The sequence below is a fragment of the Cupressus sempervirens genome, chromosome 3 (assembly GCF_028749045.1).
Source record: "Cupressus sempervirens isolate cs-2001-9-10 chromosome 3, ASM2874904v1, whole genome shotgun sequence".
Taxonomy (NCBI): Eukaryota; Viridiplantae; Streptophyta; class Pinopsida; order Cupressales; family Cupressaceae; genus Cupressus; species Cupressus sempervirens.
This window is the reverse complement of record NC_143120.1, coordinates 780335384-780355248: the sequence shown is the minus strand read 5'-3', so window position 1 is coordinate 780355248 and position 19865 is coordinate 780335384. Positions and strand designations below refer to the sequence as shown.

General features: G+C 39.4%; 1 protein-coding gene across 13 annotated transcripts in view; it reads left to right on the top strand.

Annotated features, from left to right (window-relative positions):
• MIS12 (minichromosome instability 12 (mis12)-like protein) overlaps positions 1 to 19865 on the top strand; it is a 161538-nt gene that overhangs the window by 78886 nt on the left and 62787 nt on the right. For all 13 annotated transcript variants that reach the window (XR_016362694.1, XR_016362697.1, XR_016362700.1 and 10 more), the window contains 2 exons: positions 6785 to 6886; positions 7113 to 7251. Coding sequence is in view for 5 of the 13 variants with exons in the window: in XM_089821893.1 (XP_089678019.1) it covers positions 6785 to 6886; positions 7113 to 7251 (241 nt within the window). In the remaining 8 variants the exon portion in view is untranslated. The remainder of the gene's footprint in view (positions 1 to 6784; positions 6887 to 7112; positions 7252 to 19865) is intronic.

The following is a 19865-nucleotide window of genomic DNA, read 5'->3' as shown; positions in this document are numbered from 1 at the left end:
ACCACAATCCAACAGAAGATATGAATCACTAACGACAAATCCTAATTAGTGAAATCTTTATTAAAATAAGAGTTGCAAAGCTGCTTTTATACCATAGTTTGACACAAAATAAAGCTAGGCAAAGAGAAGGAATCTCCTTCTTTGGTACCAAACTTAGAAGGTACAGGTTAGTTCACTGAATTGTTATTTTTTATTTCTCCAAAAACTGACAAGCATAGGTTGGTTCAAGAACTTATTATTATTTGTAAGGCAATTAATACTATATTATTGTATTATAGTATAAATTACTGGTTTAGGTGCAGGTATATATGTGGGTATGCAAATCTAGTATGTGGATGCATGAATTTTTTTCAAGTTTGGATGGGTTTTGATGCATGCATGTGTATATGTATTATATATACAATAAGATTGAAGAAATATACAAAATCATAAAAGTAAATCATTTGATAGTATGATTCAATGTCTAATGATAGTTGAAAAATGTTCAAATAAGCCATATTAATGGTATCATAGATGTCTATGTTCATGATTCCAATGAAAATCATTACAATAACTTAATCTAAAAGTGTAGCTAATGAATCATGGCTCATCAATCATCAAAAGCACTATAAAAAATATAATCGTCTATTTGTTTTTCAGCTATTGCAAGTTCAAGATCATTATCATCATTTGAACCGGAAGCGGTTTCAGTTGAACTAGATGTACCCTGTGGTATGTCGTCATCATCATCCACATCATCCACAGGGACTCTAGTGGGATCTTGGATGATTCCTTTGAAGTTGGCAGACTCAGGCGTTATATCCCTAAGCTTTGTCGCTCCCTTGTTGTATTGGGGTTCCTCATGTGACCAAAGATGCAAATTGGAATCAATATACACCAAGTCTTTAGCTCTTTTTGCAGCCAATCAGTTACACTCCATTATCATCATCCACATCATCCATAGTGACTCTAGTGGGATCTTGGATGATTGCTTTGAAGTTGCCAGACTCGGGTGTTACATCCCAAAGCTCTGTTGCCCCGTTGTTGTATTGGGGATCCTTATGGGACAAAAGATGCAAATTGGAATGAATATATGCCAAATCTTAAGCTCTTTTTGCAGTTAACCAGTTACACTCCATTAAGTGAATGAAATAGAATGTATTCCAATAACATTCAATGGTAGAAGAGGTTGCAACTTGGAGAGGAAAACAGCAAAATAAGAAATAAAATTTGCAAAATAATTTCAAGAATGTTAGTGGCAAAAAACAAAAGAAAAACCTAATTGTGAGAGGATCTTGATTGCAAGAAGTTGAAAGGACTTATAACCTTGATTACAAATGTACCACTATTTAGTAGCATCTTGTAATTGAATTAAACTTATATCAGACTGTATGTTCTTTCTCTTAATCACAGGTTACTAATTTAGTTTGCACTTTTATTTTCAGGCATAAGACTTGATGTACCTTTTTCAAAATTGAACAATGTTTTCAATCTTTAATACTATATATATATATATATATATATATATATATATATATATATATATATATAACTTGGACTGTATGTAAGAGCACAATCTGTAATAATATCCCTGAATGAATAAAGCCAATCTGCAATAATGTTAATCTCTAATTCTGAGTCTTGATCTGCAAGAAGGCAATGGTATGTGAACTGCGAGTGGAATATAAATCAGATATCAAGTGGATGACGATAAGCAATATGATTTGATATATATATAAAACTCCGACTGTATGTAAGAGCACAATTTGTAATAATATCGCTGAATGTATGAACCCGATCTGCAATAATGTTAGTCTCTAATTCTGAGTCTCGATCTGCAAGAAGACAATGGTATGTGAACTGCAAGTGGAATATAAATCAGATATCAAGTGGATGACGATAAGCAATATGATTTGATATCTATCTGCTGAAGGTATTGATCATTTCTTGATTTTGGTGTCAATAGTACAACAATCAATTCACATATATATTGTATTCAAAAGGCATGTATCAATATCAGTCATGATCTTTCATACGAAGAGACACGATTTGTTATATAAATTTAGTTTGTATTAAATAACTAATCTGGTCACATGCATGATCTGATTAGTTAGTGAATACTAACTAAATGTGACTATTTATATCCAATCAATTAAGATGCATATTAGACCGATCTGCAAGGCCATTGGTTTGGTATTGAGTAAATATATATGTAGATCACCATCTCAGTTCAACATGAATGTGCAGGCCAGAATAACATCAGTTTGATTATAATGTGTATATGTATGTAAATGTAACATACATATACAATCTTTAGTCTCTGACTGGCGCTATTCATTAACACATCTATCTTGGATTGGTCTTTACCAGCCCAAGGACTATGATTGCTTGTTGAGACAAGCAAGCCAAGTTTTTGTGTAACACTTCTCTCTAATTTTTGTTCTTTGAAGAGTCTACTAAATGATTGCTTGTAGCTATTATTAACTTCTAAATCTCTACATGCTAGTACTCTCCTTGGGACGTAAAGTGCAACATTGCTATAGTATCTCAAAGATGTGGCATATGCAAGGAAGTGCAATGATATGGTCATCTTGTTCCAACGATGAAGAATGATTTCTTTCACCCTTTTGAAAAAGGTTTATTTAGGATTATTCTCTCTCTTTTGTATGACTGCTTTTATTTTCTTAAACATCATGTCCATGCTATCATAGACAACCCCCAAGTCTCGTATGTATCAGCACACCGAAGCATAAACATGATAGGAATGGTGAATTCCCATACATATTTTACACGAACCCATGAATTGTCATTCAAGACTAATGAATTAGCATTTTGAGCCCTTTTTAAATTTGATTGCTTCTATATACCCCATTTGCTAATAACCATTTGACCCAATGCCTCTTGTAACTTTACAAGTTGTCTCGTAACAATAATATGACATGCAAATTGGGTCTTAACAACCTAAGAACATGTTAATAGTAGGATAATAACACATTAAGATTATGTGAATAACACAAATTTTAATGTTCAATTATGTAAATCATGACATAAATGAAACTAAATAAATTAAATATACCTTTAACAATTCCAATTTCGAGAAATTTTGAAAACTGATTGTGACAAATGTGGGTTTGTCCCAAATATTTGAATCTTCTCAACCTCTTGGTATTTTTCTTTCATCCACTCTATTTCGGTGCCAATTGGCCGCATCACCAAGTTGAGGGAGCATACAATGCACACCGTTCAAAAATTGTGCTCATACCTTGCCTCAACCAAAGGACTTGCAGCCTTCCAAAATTTTGCATTGTCCATAATTACTTGAACCACATTATATTTACCCACCACCTCTATGGAGTTAATGAGGATCCCAAAAATGAACTTTGCATCTTGGACTTTCCCTTCATAATCAATTGCCCTAAAAAACATTGCCCCCCCCTTGGGTGACACTTCAAAAACATTTGTCAATGGCTTTTTGCAATATTTCTATTCGTCAAAAACAATGGAAAAACTTGATTCAATCTAAGAATATCTAATTGGTTTTACTTGGGCCTCTTCAATTTTCTTTTTTCTTTCCTATAAGGTGGTGCACATCTTCTCATACCTAGGACTTGTGAAAATAGGAGGTGCTTTATATATTGTTGACACCATGTATGCCAATATGGTGATCTGACCAAGTTGAATGGAGGACCATTGGTATAAATTCAATGTTCAATTTTTTCTTGAATATCTTTTGCTTCCATTTAATCGCCTTGTTGAATGGACCTCTCTGGCTGGCTGAAATTTCTTCATCTTCATCTTATGTAAAGGGTATAGTTAAGTAGGGGTGTTTTGAAGCTGCTCCTACATGAGAGGGTAAATTAATTGTTTTTTCTTTTCCAAACTATATAGACTTCGTTTTTCTTTTGCAACCGATTTGTTAGCATCTTCTTGTTCTTTTATGAGTCCGGATATTTGTACAAGAGACAACCTCTTATTGTTTGGGGCCCTCACACATATTAATCCCTTTACCACTGGGGCCCACAAAGTGAAGTTTCACTTAAGAATAAAAGCTATTATACTGTGCATTACAAAAATAACACCCCCAAATATATCTCCCACTTTTGAAAACTTGTGAAACCTTTGTGGCATGTGTCCGTAAAGGATATCCTTTATCAATTTCGAATATTTGGCTTCCTTCCATATCCATTGGACTTTGACTATTGGCCATTTTTGCAATGTAAAAATAAAAATAAAGAAACAATATGAAAAACGTCTACACAAACTTGAAAAAATCCATTGAAAATTTGAAAAATAGTAATCAAAAGACTAAAGATTAGGGTTTTAGTCATGGAAGCATAAATCTGCAAAAAAACCAGATTATACCTAATTAATCCCAATATTGGAGTTTGCTATTTTTTTCCTTGAAAAAATTCTGATTCATGAAAAAATCATTGACCCAATTTTAAATAAATTTTTTGCATTTATTAAAATCCTTAATAAATGAGAAAATCATTCTAAAAACCTACAAAACACTACAAAAAACTCATGACATTGACAAACCTTCATAAATAGGGTTGATTCTAGGACAAATGTGAAGTAAATGAGGAATCAGGTTTGGAAGAATTTGTAGTTTTTTCCCTTCAGTTTTCTTTCTGACCTTTGGAAAACTTTAGTCAAAGGAGCGTGAAAGCAATGACAATCATCTAGAAAATTTGAAAGGGCCTCAATCATCCTAAATTGTCAGGGGCATGTGACATAGTGTTGAAGCAACTAATGAATTTGTTCTAAATTGCAGTTTCGATATGACCATATCTCTATACGCCTTGTCCAATAGATGTTGATGAGATCACGTATATAATTAATATTATACACTACTTAGAAAATTATAATAATTGTGCACTATTATAGATTGCCCTTTAACAAGGAAGCAATGAACCCCTATGGTTAAAAATTAATATTAAAATTTAGTTTCAAATTTTCAATTATTATTGACCATAATATATATTAATAGCATAGGAGCAGAAAATGGCAAAAATCACGATTTTATATGACTAATCAGGAGTTGGCACATGCAGTGATTTATTCCACAATAAGTCAAGATTTTTTTTCAATGACTTTCAACACTTTTTTTTGGTGATTTGTCAAGTAATTAAATGGCAAAAAGCGACAATTAATCAGCAAAAAATTTGCTCAAAACTAGTAGAAGCTCTAAAAGTGATGCTGGCGGCAAAAGCCTATGTAAAGGTGATGTGATTCTTTACGAATTTGTCGCGCGATGTTGAAGATGCAATAGGGAAAGTTGTGTTTAAAGTTTTACAAAGTGTAACGTCCCCCTTTTGGAATAAGACTTAATAATAAATAACAAATAAATTAAAAGAATAAATAATAAACTATAATATGGTTTATTCTAATTTAATATCGATATAGTATTATATATCCATAAAAATATAACAAATATTGTAATATATTATAGTAATGATATAATAATCTATAATAATAAACTAAATAATATAATTACAATATAGAGAAATAAGATATCAAATATAAAATTGATAACTAGATAAGATTAAAATTCCCTAAAAAAAAGACAAAATTGAGTGAGGGACGAGTCAAACATCAAAGATACATTTTTCAATCACGATATCTCCTTTGAAGAGAAATGTTGGGCCATCAATAAGTTTGATAGCCAATAATTAACATTGTAATCTGATAGCCAATAATAAATATTGTATCAATCAAGAAGGGGTTCTTAATAATCAACATGCATAAAGGGATAGAACTAATCCTGCAAACCAACTAAATATGCAAAACGGTAGTCAGCAACCATAATATTCATTAAGCATAGAAAGAAATCGATTTGTATTTGGATCGAGGTTAAATATAAACCAAAGATTTGTTGAATTTTAAATGATGGCTGATTTTGTAAGAGGAAAGTTTCATTATCTTCCATAAGCAACTTTATAATGGGTTCATGGAGAATTAAACTATCCTGACAAGGCATAGACAATAACATAATTATTATATAATCACAATGATGACAGGGATTAAACATAAGGACTACCAAGTTAAGGAAAGGGTGATTGCATACAAGACGTATGATAATAAGAAAAAGCATCAAAACCTACTCAGCAAAAGTGTCATTAGAAAATTACTGTACAAAGGGATTATATTAATCTTGAATCATAATGAAGCCAAGATCAAGTCTGTGTAAGAAGATATTAAAGATTTGGGCTTTGAGGGTTCTTATGACGTTTTGGGGCTCCAAATATTGCTGAAAGTGGATAAATTAATTTCAAGCACGTGAGCACTCTGAAATCTTCTGCCTACAAAATTGGGCTCAATTGAGTGTTATATATATAAATATATATGTATATATACATATATACATACATATACATACATATATACATACATGTATAAATTTATATATTATTATATGTTAATACATCATAGCAGTTATTCTATATATTATAATAAATTAACACACATATATAAATCTGTGCATAATGAAAAATTGCTGTATTGCCACACCTGAAACTCAAACCTGCATGAGGACAGGCAACTTAGGTTTTTCCTCTCTTTGTGATATATAGGTTTTCCGTTTGCTGAATAGTGCAGAAGTTACAAGGACCTTGCTGGGATAATGGTAAAAAAATTAAAATAGTTTTTAATATAGTTTATTTGTTATGATGATATTCTTAAACCTGCCCCCTTTTTTTATGATGTGCTTAATTAGTATAGTTTTTCTGTAGTTGTCATATTTTAAATTTAGCTGATAAGACAAGGAATCATTCGTAGAATGCTTATTGTGTTTATACTCTTGCAGAATTATCCCAATGACAGTCCATTGGAACCATCACATAAAGATGACTCATCAGACATGGATTTGGACAGTCAGCTAGAATCTTTACGTGAAAAGCTTGTTGCTGTGAGTGTAGTTATTTCTGTTGCAGTAAGAAATATAATTTTTTCAACTTTTATTGTGCATATTGAATGATGTCCAGATGTTGGAATTTGAATTCCATTCTGTTTGTTTGGATATTAATATACATTTCATTGAATTTTTTGCATACCTTAAGCTATAAGATTTGTACATGTTTAAATATTGTCTTTGGGGAAAACTTTCATGAATGTAGCTGATTACTTTGGATCAGGCAGGGAGGAAATCTGCTGAGTTGCGAGGAGATCTCTCTATCTTAGAGAGACAGGCTGCTGTAAATACCCGACGTGCGGAGGCATTAGATGCTGCTCTGCAACCTTTGGAAGAAAATACCACACATGATTTTACTACAGGTATCTTTTTTCTTGTAACCAGTTGTGGAAGAGCAATCCTACCAAGTCAGATTCCATTAATATTTGATATAGTCGATTCTTTTTCTGATAAGTAAAATCAATATATCCACAAGCAGTTGTCAGGTAAAATTTACGGTCTGTATACCTGAGAACCTGCCAAGGCTGGTTGAAGTCAAAGCGAAAAAAGGTGCATTTGCTGATTATATCTGAGTACCATTTCTGTCACTCTTTTACACTGAATGTCAACCTTGATTGATCAAGGTTATTCAGGACCACTTCTGAGTGACAGAAAAATACTGTTCTGATCGGGGAAGCACACGTCTGCAAGTTTATTTACTTAGGTTGCTTTTCTCTCTCATTACTCAATTACTTTCTGCATTCCTCATTGAGATCCCTCCTGGTTTGAAGGGACACATAGGTTGTTGGTGGACAGCTTGCTCGCCTTCGCATCTAGAATGGCAGTGAGCTTTGTAGGATCATTCAACTTGGTTGTTGCAAAGGTGTTGTTGTTGTCTGACAAAATGGGTAGTTAGGCAGTTACCAGTGCGGACACGGTAGTGTTGTTTCATTAGCACCATATTCGATATTATAAATGTGGCTTTCACTTATGTATTTGGCATCGTTGTATGAAACGTTATTGTTATGTACGAAAAGCATTTGATGAATGAATAGTATTTTACCTTAAGTTATTACATGTTTCTTTCTTGTTCACCTATGGGTTGAACATTTGGTGTCGTTGCTAGTTCGAACTTGGAGGAGTATGGAAGGCCGAGGATAAATGGGATAACCGTACTAGGCAACCGAAAAATGTATGAGGACGACGAAGCAAAAATTCTGGAAGGCGAGCACGAGGCAGCCCAGAACTTTCACATCCTGTACCGCGTAAGCCTAGAAACCTTTGTATGGAGAGAAGCTGCGAAGAATGAGGTTACACCAGACAATGTGTGGGATGCTATGCACGCAAGCCCAACCATGAACAAATGCCTAGACCAACTCTCCCGTCTAATTGCACAAGCATACTTGGCACATAAGAGACGCAGGGCAGAAGTAGAATGTGAGGAACACTGTCAGGAGACCCTCAAGAATTTCTATGAGGAGAGAGATGAATGACGTTGCAAAACGGAACTGTGATCATTTGAGCCATGGTGCCAAGAACACTTGAGTCTGTAACTGTCACTTGAGTATACACATGATGTATACAGATTAAATAAATGAAAGAGTGTTCTTTTGTTTTTATATAATGGTATATGTTAAATGCCCAATCTTTTAAACAAAAATAGGAACTTGAGGGAGAATGTTGATGAATTACAATTTGTGTGGGGAGATTTAATCCAAGCCGAGCAAAGGCGGTGTGTAAGACAACTTGTCGAAGATCGAACTCTGGGGTAGTTGGAGGAATCACCGAGGGTGATTGAAGGCAATTGAGTGGAAGGTGCCACAACTGCCTAAAGGTGCCACAATTCACCAAAACGATGAGTATAGAGCAACGAGGAGTTGCTCGAGGAAACACGACACATATTAATGGTGCTTGAGGAGACAAGGGAACAGTTTTTGTATTCATCTCGTACACTACTACAAGAGGGAGCCCGTGAAGAAGTAGGGAGGGAGGCGAGGCCAATAGAAGACACTGGGGCACAAGAAACTGTTTGAGGGACACTACACTGTGGTCAAAGTAACCTGCCTGGACCAGCTCCTAATAGTTCCAGGACATGACCAAGTGGTCATCAAAGGACGAGAATGTAATATCCCCTTAGATGATCTATTGTTACTATTTTCAAAGAATATATAAATCAAATATCTAATCAAACATTAGATAGATTGATAAATAAATAAATAAGTCATTAAATACCAAAAAAAATTATTTAATATTAAATAAAACCAAATAAATGATAATAATAATTAAATATTTACTTAAGCTAATTTCTAAGTAAAATAATACATGTCATGATCGCAGACTACACAACTAAACGATGGGACAAATGAGTTATAAGGTCCTAACCCTTGAGTCTAAGCATGCAATAGTATTTATATCCGCATAGCTATTGAATGAAAGAAAAGGAGGAAAGATATATGCCAAAATATAAGGGAGAACAAAATATGAGTAGAGATAATGAATAGAAAATGTATATCCTAAATTGTTGCGGATAATGTTATATAGATTAAGGACGAATAAGAAGAGGCCCTCGTGCACAATGTAACAGGAGAAGAAACAAATGTTGAATCGCAATGAAAGACTCATCAGACATTGACTTCAATATACAACTCAACGATTGTGTGAAATATTATTAATGATTTTTAATATGAAATGATTAGGTCTCAAACACCAAACGAATGAAGAGACACAACTTCTCATAATGTAAAATGATAAATACACAGAGAAGTATGAATGATGAGGGAGAAGGAATCGATCAGAGGCTAGAATAAGGAATAACAACATTTACGGGTATCATCGCCTCACCATCAGACACTACACGTCGGCAGGAGTCATTACACGCAAGTTAAAATGACATCTTAGAGTTTAGGAATATAGGAAGACAAACATTGACTACATAAGACTAGCATTCCTAATAGATTGATAGAGTCAGCCTTTATTATCATCAATGTGGATAACAAATATGGCAACCACGAACTAACATACAAGTACCAATGGACCTAGATTACACACATCCTCAGGAAAAACATAACGTGGATCTTCAGACTATGCAACATGCTTGAGACGTACGCTAGAATAAATACAACCACCTCCCAGAAGACAATGGAATCAGATAGGTGACAAATCTAGTGATATCTTATAAATCGACAGTAATCACAATTGGAGAGACAAAGGTATACAAGGTACCAATCAGCAAATGAGTCGGCAAGTCAGAGCATTATTAGAAACAATTAAAACATCATTCATATCATTAAATTGAGAGAAGGTGATCACTGAATCCCTATGGAGCAATGACAATCCTTTGTTACATATGTCATAAAGAGATTAGAGAAATTAGTTTGTAAATACTTTATTGCTACTATGATAATCACAGTCTTAGCAAATATTTGGAAGAAATGAGAATTAAAAGCAACACAATAGCTATAGGGTAAAAGTGCAACTAAAAGGGGACGGAGGAATATAAATTATGGTAGATAAGAATGACCAAGTTAATCTTGGTAGAGGGCATCTAATTATAGATGTCAAGTTTCTCTAATAGGGAACTCAAAGAATAGAGGGCATTCTCTTAAAATGTCGAGTTTCTCTAAAGGAGAACTCAAGGTCTAGAGGGCATTCTAAGTAGAATGTTGGATTCCCAAATTGGGATCCATAGAGGGATCTTTAGAGGATCAATTAGAGGCAATATATATTGTAGTGGTCAAACAAATGCATATGTCAGAGATAAGAGACTTGGTAGATGTTGGATCTTTACCAAGTAGTGTTATTAGAGATCCCAAAGAGGCCTAAGGGAGAAACTCTTTCTATGACAATTACCTAGTCGAGATAAAAGTCTCACTAGAGGGTTAGGTAATTAGAGAAAGGATCTCTCCTGAAAGATTAGGAAGGGTAGCTTGGGTAGTATTTTGATTAGTACTTAAATCTAATACTGCTAATATGTTTTACATACAATTTTCCATATTGTATTGACAAATGGTTGCAAGTTACAGCTATCAAATGAAATTGGAAAGTGGGTACATCACAGAGAAACACAATGTCTCAAAAGCAAAAACACCCAAAGTTCACAGGCATCAGAAGGGAAGACCTCTTACGGCATTGCCGTACATGTGAAACCATATGGACTGCTAACTTCGTCATCGATGTTGACGAGTGGTTGAACCAATTTCCAGCCAGCCTACGGGTATTGGTCGTGGATTGGTTCTTTGACATGGACAAGGCGAAGATCTCCACTTGGGATGATCTAAAGAAAGAATTTCAAGTAGAATTTTGATTGCTACTGGATGACAACGAGGTTGTTGTAGACATCTACTACTGTAAACAAGGAAAGAAGGATACCGTTCGAGCCTACAATCGAACGCTCAAAGGTCTTAGTCGGATGGGTACTCAACTCGTAGATGAACTGAAGAAACGTTGGTTTGTCGAAGGACTCCGTGGGGCATTGAGAAGGAAAATGAAGATAGCCTCACCTACATCATATACATATGCCTACGACTGTGCCCTGAACTTAGAAAGTGAGGGCAAGACGGAAAAGAAAAAGAAGAAAAAGAAATCCTCATCCTCCTTTGAGAGTGATGAGTGCTCTAACGAGGAATGTAGTGCAAATAGGGAGGAGGAACCCAGCAAGAAAGTACATGCCCTCCAAAAGGACTTAGAGCAGATGAGGAAGGAGTTTAATTCCATGAAGGGAGCCACTGGTCGCATGGAGGAACCAGAAGTATGGTGTACAAATTGCAGAGAGATATGTCACCCAAAGGGAGCATGCCCTAAAAAGGGAATGTGCGATATCTGTCAAATCTTGGGTCATTCTACGAAGCAATGCCCGTTCAACACGAAGACATGAAGTCAACATATACTGTTCACATAGGAACCATTCACCTCTGGCACTAATAATGACACCTAGGGCAACAACAATGCCAGATTCGGTGGCTACAGAAATTGCCGCTGAGGAGGACAGGGCGACAATGATGACAAGAATTGGATATAGTATGATTCCAAGGGAAGGCCCATATTCCAATGCTGGGGATGTAACCAATGGGGCCACTTCGCTAGAGAGTCTCCGAAGAATGACACTCAAAAATTATGTTGATGGTGTGGTCCAGGGGACCACGAAGATGCCAACTGCCCAAAACAAGTAAACCTCCTTAACATTGACGAGGAGAAAGGTCTTGTTGTCACTTGTAACCAGGTCAAGTAGGCAACTTATCTTGATGCTCGCACGGAGAAGTAGAGTTTGTGGGAGGCATGAGAAGACATAGAAAGGGCAATGGAGGCTAGAAAAGATACGAAAGATACTATTCTTGGACAATTCGAGCGCGAGAACAACTTGGTCAATCAGATGTTCCAAATGGAGATGCCCATTAGACTTCAAGACCTATTACAAGCTGTACCACAACTAAGGATGACATTATTGAATGCCCATGCAAACCTATTAGAGACGAAGGAACAACCAACTATATTAGGAGGGTCGGCCACTGATCCCATGTTGCTGACACTAAGCAACGGTCGTCACCCGACAGTGATCGAGATGGGAATCCTCGAAACCATCCTAACGAACACCATCGTGGATGGTGGGTCCCGGGTGAACATTCGTCCTTAGGAGATGTGGAAGAAACTATGCAAGCCTACCCCGTGGCTGCCCACATTCAACTTGCTTGGCGTCGACCAATAGGAGATAAAACCCTTAGGTACCCTAGTGGCTCAACAAGTAACCATCAGCGTGTAGTCATTTCTGTTGGATTTCATAGTGATTCCCTTGAAGAAAAAGCGATATGAGGCTATTCTTGGAAGAGGGGTTGGTGGCCACTAAAGTGAATCACAACGGGAAGAAAAATATTTTGTCATTGGAAAGTGAAGGGTGAAAGTTTGCCATTGATCTTCAAACTCAAATAGTAAGTGAAGAGTTGGTAGCGTCATTTGAGTCCAAGTTAGACGGGGAACATTGAACAGATGAGGGAAGAGCCTGTATGGATCTGAACGACGAAGGCATTTTAGAATTGGAAGAATGTTCAGGAGACAAGATCAGTTCACTGACTGGACTTTTCCATTGGCAAATGGAAGATTATGAGCTCTTCCATTCTTACATGCTTGGCATCGAGGAGCCTGAAGATGAGAGGGAGGTATTTCCATCGGAGTTCGTGGAATACAAAGAGGGCAAAGTGGAGATCAACGTGAGTCCTGCCCATTGCTTTGAAGGGAAAGCTATAAGATAGAAAGAGCCGTCAGTAGAGGCTACTAATCTAAGCGACCCAGAGAATATGAGGAGCATACTTGTTGGAGATGACATGAACCTAGTACTGAAGGCCCCGACTTTTAAAATCTTTATGGAGTATAAAGATGTATTTGTGTCGGCCGACTGGATGGTTTCGGTCGTGTTTTTGTAGCCGACGGAATGGTAAATAGTTTGTAGCGGATAGAATATTTGTGGCCGACGGACTCCTGGCAGATTTGGCAGTAAAGGTGCAGGAGAGAGACGCGGCTAAGCAAGGTATGGAAGTAGCGGTTCGAGATAGGGATGTAGCTGAGCACGAGATGCAGTTAGCTAGGAGGCAGGCCATGGATGCTGCGCTTCTTTTAAAAGAGGCCGTCGAAGTTAATTCTCAGATTCAGACAAATCTTCGCATCCGGACTGAGCAGGTATACGAGTTACGTTGCCAGCAACACACTTCTGGGACACCCCCTTCTCTCTAGTTTCTTCTGTGGTCTGTAAGTTGTCTCCTAATTTTGTTAGTCATTAGGACACGACTTTTTTTTGGGGCGGATGGTGTTAGCCGACTGGACGGTCCGGCGGTGTTTCTGTATTCTGTGGCCGACGGCGGTAAATAGTTTGTAGCGGATAGAATATTTGTTAGCCGACTGGATGGGTCCGGCGATGATTCTGTAGCTGACGGATTGACTGTCGTCGGTGTTTGGTATTTTGTAGCCGACGAGGTGATGTTCGACGGTGTTTCTGTATTCTGTAGCCAACGTCGTCAGTAAATAGTTTATAGCGGATAGAATAATGAAACAAAATAGCAGAATTATATTCGCATATGCCAGACAATACATACAGAGCATATCATATCACAAGATGCATTACAATGATCCCAGACAGGATATAAATACTATCGCCGAACCTTCCCGAAGAAGTCCGTCGGCCACAAATATTCTATCCGCTACAAACTATTTACTGATGACGTCGGCTACAGAATACAGAAACACCGCCGGACATCACACCGTCGGCTACAGAATACAAAAACACCGCCGGACATCACCCTGTCGGCGACAGAATACAGAAACACCGTCGGACATCATTCCGTCGGCTACAGAAACACCGTCGAAACCATCCAGTCGGATGACACCATCCCCCCAAAAAAGAAAAGTCATCTCCGGACGACAATTACAAAATATCTGAGACAAATTAATAAACAAAATATATTATCAGAGTGACTACAACAAGAAAAATCTGCTTCTGTCACATCACTTCCACATTCATCCCGTTACATCTGGAGCCTCTGCTAACACAATACTGTCTCCTCAAGCTGACCTTGATAGCCACTTGTGCTGCTTTCTTTGTTTTCAATTCTTCGGTACCTTGAGCCAAGTGTCGTTGCACTGCCTCCAACTGGATGATCAACTCCTCCCGAGCTCTCTACGCATCCACCAAGACAGCTTCACAGCCAACACCTGCTCCCACTGCCTCTGGTACACAAAAAGTCCATGCCTGCAGCAACTTCAACTCTTCTCAACTGGTCAGACTCCCACGACTGATATCCGCAACGACTGGGGGTCCAGGGGGCAACGCCCCCGGCGGGGTTGAGGGGCAGCGCCCCCCGCGGGCCGCCAAGACCAAATTAACACTTCACAACCCACACAGAAATGCACGGAACACACCATTTCTGTCATTATCTGCTGATTTTGCACTCTTTTTGGCAACCACAGATGCGTCCCCTTCCTTTTGGCATCGTCTATAACTCATTCCAAACAACTTGAATCTGTCGTCGTTTTTTTTTTTTTTTTAGAAAAGAAACCCCTGGTTCAGTGACCGTAGGTTCTTCTCATTCTTTTCGCCTTCTAATTTCCAACATGCCACTCCTAAGTCGGTCCTCATGGAGAGACGTATGTGCTTGAGAGAACGTGAAGCATCCCATTATGTTTGTGTAGAGAACGTATTCATCAACACAAAGCTTGACTTCGACGATGAGCTGGGTTCATAGAGTGGAAAATTCGACACAGGCAGAGGTGTTGTTGCGGCTGCTACAGTCATGCATCAGATCTTCGCCAAGGGTTTAGATGGAAAGACAAAAATGCAGGTTTCGATCTGAGGAGGAAGCTCGAGTAAAAAGCCCTGTATCAATTGCATAACATGATGACCCTCCTGTTGCTGATGATCCTTTGCCGTGGCCGATAGTTCATCATAAATTGCTGAATGCACCAAACGGTGGGTGAGCGCGGAGGGAAATTGCAAGTTGAGTGGTTTGAAAACAACCTCGCGGGTTGGTTCCGCGGACCAGACAGAAAGCAGGGAAGTGACTGCGGGACAACCTCCACGGAGATATGCCTGCAGGCTATCTCCTGCGGTGAGTTACCCATGGACATATGCTCGCGGGTCCCTCCGGCGGAGAATTGCTCGCGGGATTTTCCTGCGGAGAGTTGCCCGCCCGCGACCCCCTTTTTTCTTTTTCTTCTTTTTATTTTTATTTTTATGAAGACTTGGAACTGGTACAAGCATGGAGTGTCTATGTACCAGAGGCACTTGGAGTAGGTGTTGGACGTGAGGCTGTTGTGGTGGATGCATAGAGAGCTCGGGAGGAGCTAATCATCTAGTTGGAGACAGTGCAGCGACACTTGGCTTAGGGTACAGTGGAATTGAAAACAAAGAAGGTAGCACAGGTGGCTATCAAGGTCAGCTTGAGGAGGCAGTATTGTGTTAGCAGAGGCTCCAAATGTAACGGGATGAATGTGGAAGTGATGTGACAAAAGCAGATTTTTCTTGTTGTAGTCACTTTGATAATATATTTTGTTTATTAATTTGTCTCAGATATTTTGTAATTGTCGTTCGGAGACGACTTTTCTTTTTGGGGGGGATGGTGTCAGCTGACTGGATGGCTCCGGCGGTGTTTCTGTAGCCGACAGAATGATGTCCGGCGGTGTTTCTGTATTCTGTAGCCGACGGGGTGATGTCCGGCGGTGTTTTTGTATTCTGTAGCCGACGGGGTGATGTCCTACGGTGTTTCTGTATTCTGCAGCCGACGTTGTCGGTAAATAGTTTGTTGGTGTCAGTCGACTGGATGGTTCCGGCGATGTTTCTGTAGCCGACGGAATGATGCCCGGCGGTGTTTCTGTATTTTTTAGCCGACGGGGTGATGTCCGGCGGTGTTTTTGTATTCTGTAGCAGACGGGGTGATGTCCGGCGGTGTTTCTGTATTTTGCAGCCGACGTCATCGGAAAATAGTTTGTAGCGGATAGAATATTTGTGGCCGACGGACTCCTTCGGGAAAGTTCGGCGGTAGTATTTATATCCCGTCTGGAATCATTGTAATGCATCTTGTGATATGATATGCTCTGTATGTAATGTCTGGCATATGCGAATATAATTCTGCTATTTTGTTTCATTGTCTGTATGCGTTGATTTCTTTACCAGTATGGTAAACATTTGGCGCCGTTGCCTTATGAATCTGGAAGGTGGGAGGAATGAAGATTAATGCCAAATCAGCTTAACCAAGATCGGAATAAGGTCAAGGAAAAAGATGGAACCCGTACTGCGCAAGAGAATTTAATTTTGGCACAGCAAGCTGAACGCTGATGGAGATTTCCGAAGATTGCCGACGGAAATCGGAGTGCTGAAGAATTGTTGGAGGAAACTCGGCAGCGGGTGGAATTGGTGGAAGAAGCACGGGATGAGTTCTTGAAATTGTGTTCGTTGAGGGAGGAAAATTCAGACAGAAGAGCATCAACTCGCACGGCTCGTAGTGCCGAGGGAGCACGAGCGTGGAGTGACCTTTTTCTCCGGGATAGACTTCCGCAGGAAACAACTTCAGAAGATCCTTCTTCTTCACCAAGGTCCGCAGCTGTCGACACCTCCGGTGTGGGAGAGCAATCCGTCGGTGTGGGAGTGCAGTCTGTCGGTGTGGGAGAGCAGTCCGTCGATGTGGGAGTGCAGACCTCCGGTGTGGGAGTGCAGACCATCGATGTGGGAGTGCAGACCTTCGGTGTGACAGTGCAGACCTCCAGTGTTGTGATGGCGGGAAATTTGAAGACGATGGTACAGCCGACGCCCTCCGACATTGTAAGACATGTGAGACGATCTGGCAGGCAAATGGAATCACAGATGCCGATGAATGGGTCAGGCAATTTTCGGCAACCCTACGAGGTGTCGCGATTGATTGGTTTTCGGATATGGATCCGCAGAAGCTGGATACATGAGATAATATTAAAAAGGAGTTCTTGGCGGAATTTAAACTCTTGCGGGATGATAATGAAATCGTAGCAGAAATTTTCAATACCAAGCAAGGGAAGCACGAAATTGTCCGTGTCTACGCCAGGAGATTAAAAGACTTAATAAAATAAATGGAAAGCAAGGCGGTAGACGGATTGCAGAAAAGATGGTTCGTGGACGGCCTACGATCGAAATTGCGAAGAAAAATGAAAATTGTCCCACCGTCATCATATGTGGATGCGTATAACAGAGCATTGGACTTTGAAAGTGAACAGAAGACAAAGAAGAAGAAAACTAGCTCCTCTGATTCTGATGGCGACGAGCCTGCCGGAGATGATAGCAGCAATGACGAAAGCAGCAGCAAGAAGGTTTGTGCCCTACAGAAAGATATGGTTCGCATGATGAAGGAATTTAAAAATATGCAGAAGGAGCCAAAAGGCAGTGAGCTGTGGTGCACGGAGTGTAAGAGAGACGGGCATACTAAAGGATCGTGTCCAAAGAACCAATTCTGTGACATTTGTCAGATCATGGGCCATTCGACAAAGGAGTGTCCCTTTAACATGAAGACGAGGATCTCTGCAGGTGTTTCTCACACAAGAGGCTTCCCCGTCGGGTAGTAGCGGAAACACGAATGTCGCCGGTGCTACATCCGAAGGATACAAGAATAATAACAGAGGGCAAAATAATAACAATAATAACAATAATAATGGGAGCCGAAGTCGAACTCAATATGATGCAAACAGACGGCCGATCGTTCAATGCTGATCGTGTAATTTGTGGGGTTATTTTGCGCGGGATTTTACAGCGGCAAACACACCGAAATTCTTATGCAGACGGTGCGGACCCGGCGATCACGAAGATTCCAAGTGTCCAAAGGCTGGAGTAAACTTGATCACTATTGGCACGGATGTAGAGGAGGTTCTGGCAATTACACGGAGCAAGCGGAGGAAAAGAGAAAAGTGGGGGAAGCGCAGGCGGACATTGCAAAGGCATCGTCGGCGGGGACATCTCAGTTGACGGACATCACCGGCACCTTGGCAAAGAACTTTGCAGAACAAAACATTGTACGACAGATCCTACAAACGAAGATACCGGTCAAGATAAGTGACCTCCTTCTCACAATGCCCCAGTTACGGATGGCCATTCTGAATCATACACCGTTTCCGAAAGCAACGGAGGACATATGAAGGGACAGTAGGGAAGTGATGACAACAGACCCAATGCTGTTGGCACTCACCTCCGGACGGCATCCGACGGTCGTCGAGATGGGGATTTTGGGAAATGTTTTGACAGAGACAATTGTTGACGGAGGGTCCGGCGTGAATGTCTTATCGGAGGATACTTGGAAGAAGTTGGGAAAGCCGACATTGTGGCCACCTGCATTTCAGTTGCTCACGGCAGACCAACATGGAATCAAACCATTGGGAATTTTGAAAGCGCAATCGGTAACAATTGTTACGCAACCATTTTTATTGGATTTTGTGGTCATTCCATTAAAAAGAAAAGGATATGATGCTATTCTGGGACGGAATTGGTTGGTGCAAGCAAAAGTAAAACATGATTGGAAATGAAATACCCTATCAATGGAGCGCGGAGGCAAAAGATTCACAATTGACCTGCATACACAAATGGTAGGTGAGGAGGCAGCATCGTCAGACTCAAAAGGTGAAGGCAACAGTGACGACGAAAGAAATGACGACGAAGGAAAGAGAAGAATGGAACCGGACGAAGAAGGAATATTGAGACTAGATGGAGGATCGAATGACGACGACTTAGACTCGGTGAATGGCCTTTACCACTGGCAGATAGAAGACTATGAATTGTTTTCGAGTTGCAATATGTTAATGGTCGACGAACGTGACAAAACACAGGAAAATGAATGTCCAGAGGAATGCAGGGAAGCGGAAGAAGGAAAAGCTGCCATGGCTGAAGCTGAGGGGAAGAACATATAGTCTGAACACAAAAAAACGAAAGATCCCACTGTCCGGTACATGGTGAATGGACTGCGCGGAAAGAAAAGGTTACACCGCAACATAAAATTAGTGGAAGGGCACCGACAGCAAGGAAATAATCCAGTTGTGCGACGATTGCAGGCACAGTGGGCAACGGAGGTGGCACAGAACAAACGTAAGGCGTACGACGGTCAGAATGAAATCAAAGTGGAAAAGTTTAAGGGCAGATGGGTTGGACCATATTAGATTCGGAAGGTCGACGACAATGGAGCGATCAGATTATCAACTTTGGATGGGCAAAAGGCACCTTTAGCAGTTAACAGATCCAAATTCAAAATATATGGTGCCAGGAAGACTCTGTCGCTGTCACAGGATGGCCAGCTGACTCCATCGTTGTTGCAGAATGGCGATACCTGGAGGCAAAATTGAGGTGTGGTCTTTTTAATTTATTTTATTTTTGTCAAAAGAAAAAAAAGGAAAAAAAAAACTAAAAAAATAAAAATAAATTTTTGAACCAAAAAAAAAAAAGAAAAGAAAAGAAAAAAAAGTAAGACAGGCCCTGCGGGCAGCTTGACCGCGGGTGAAGAAAGGGCTTGCA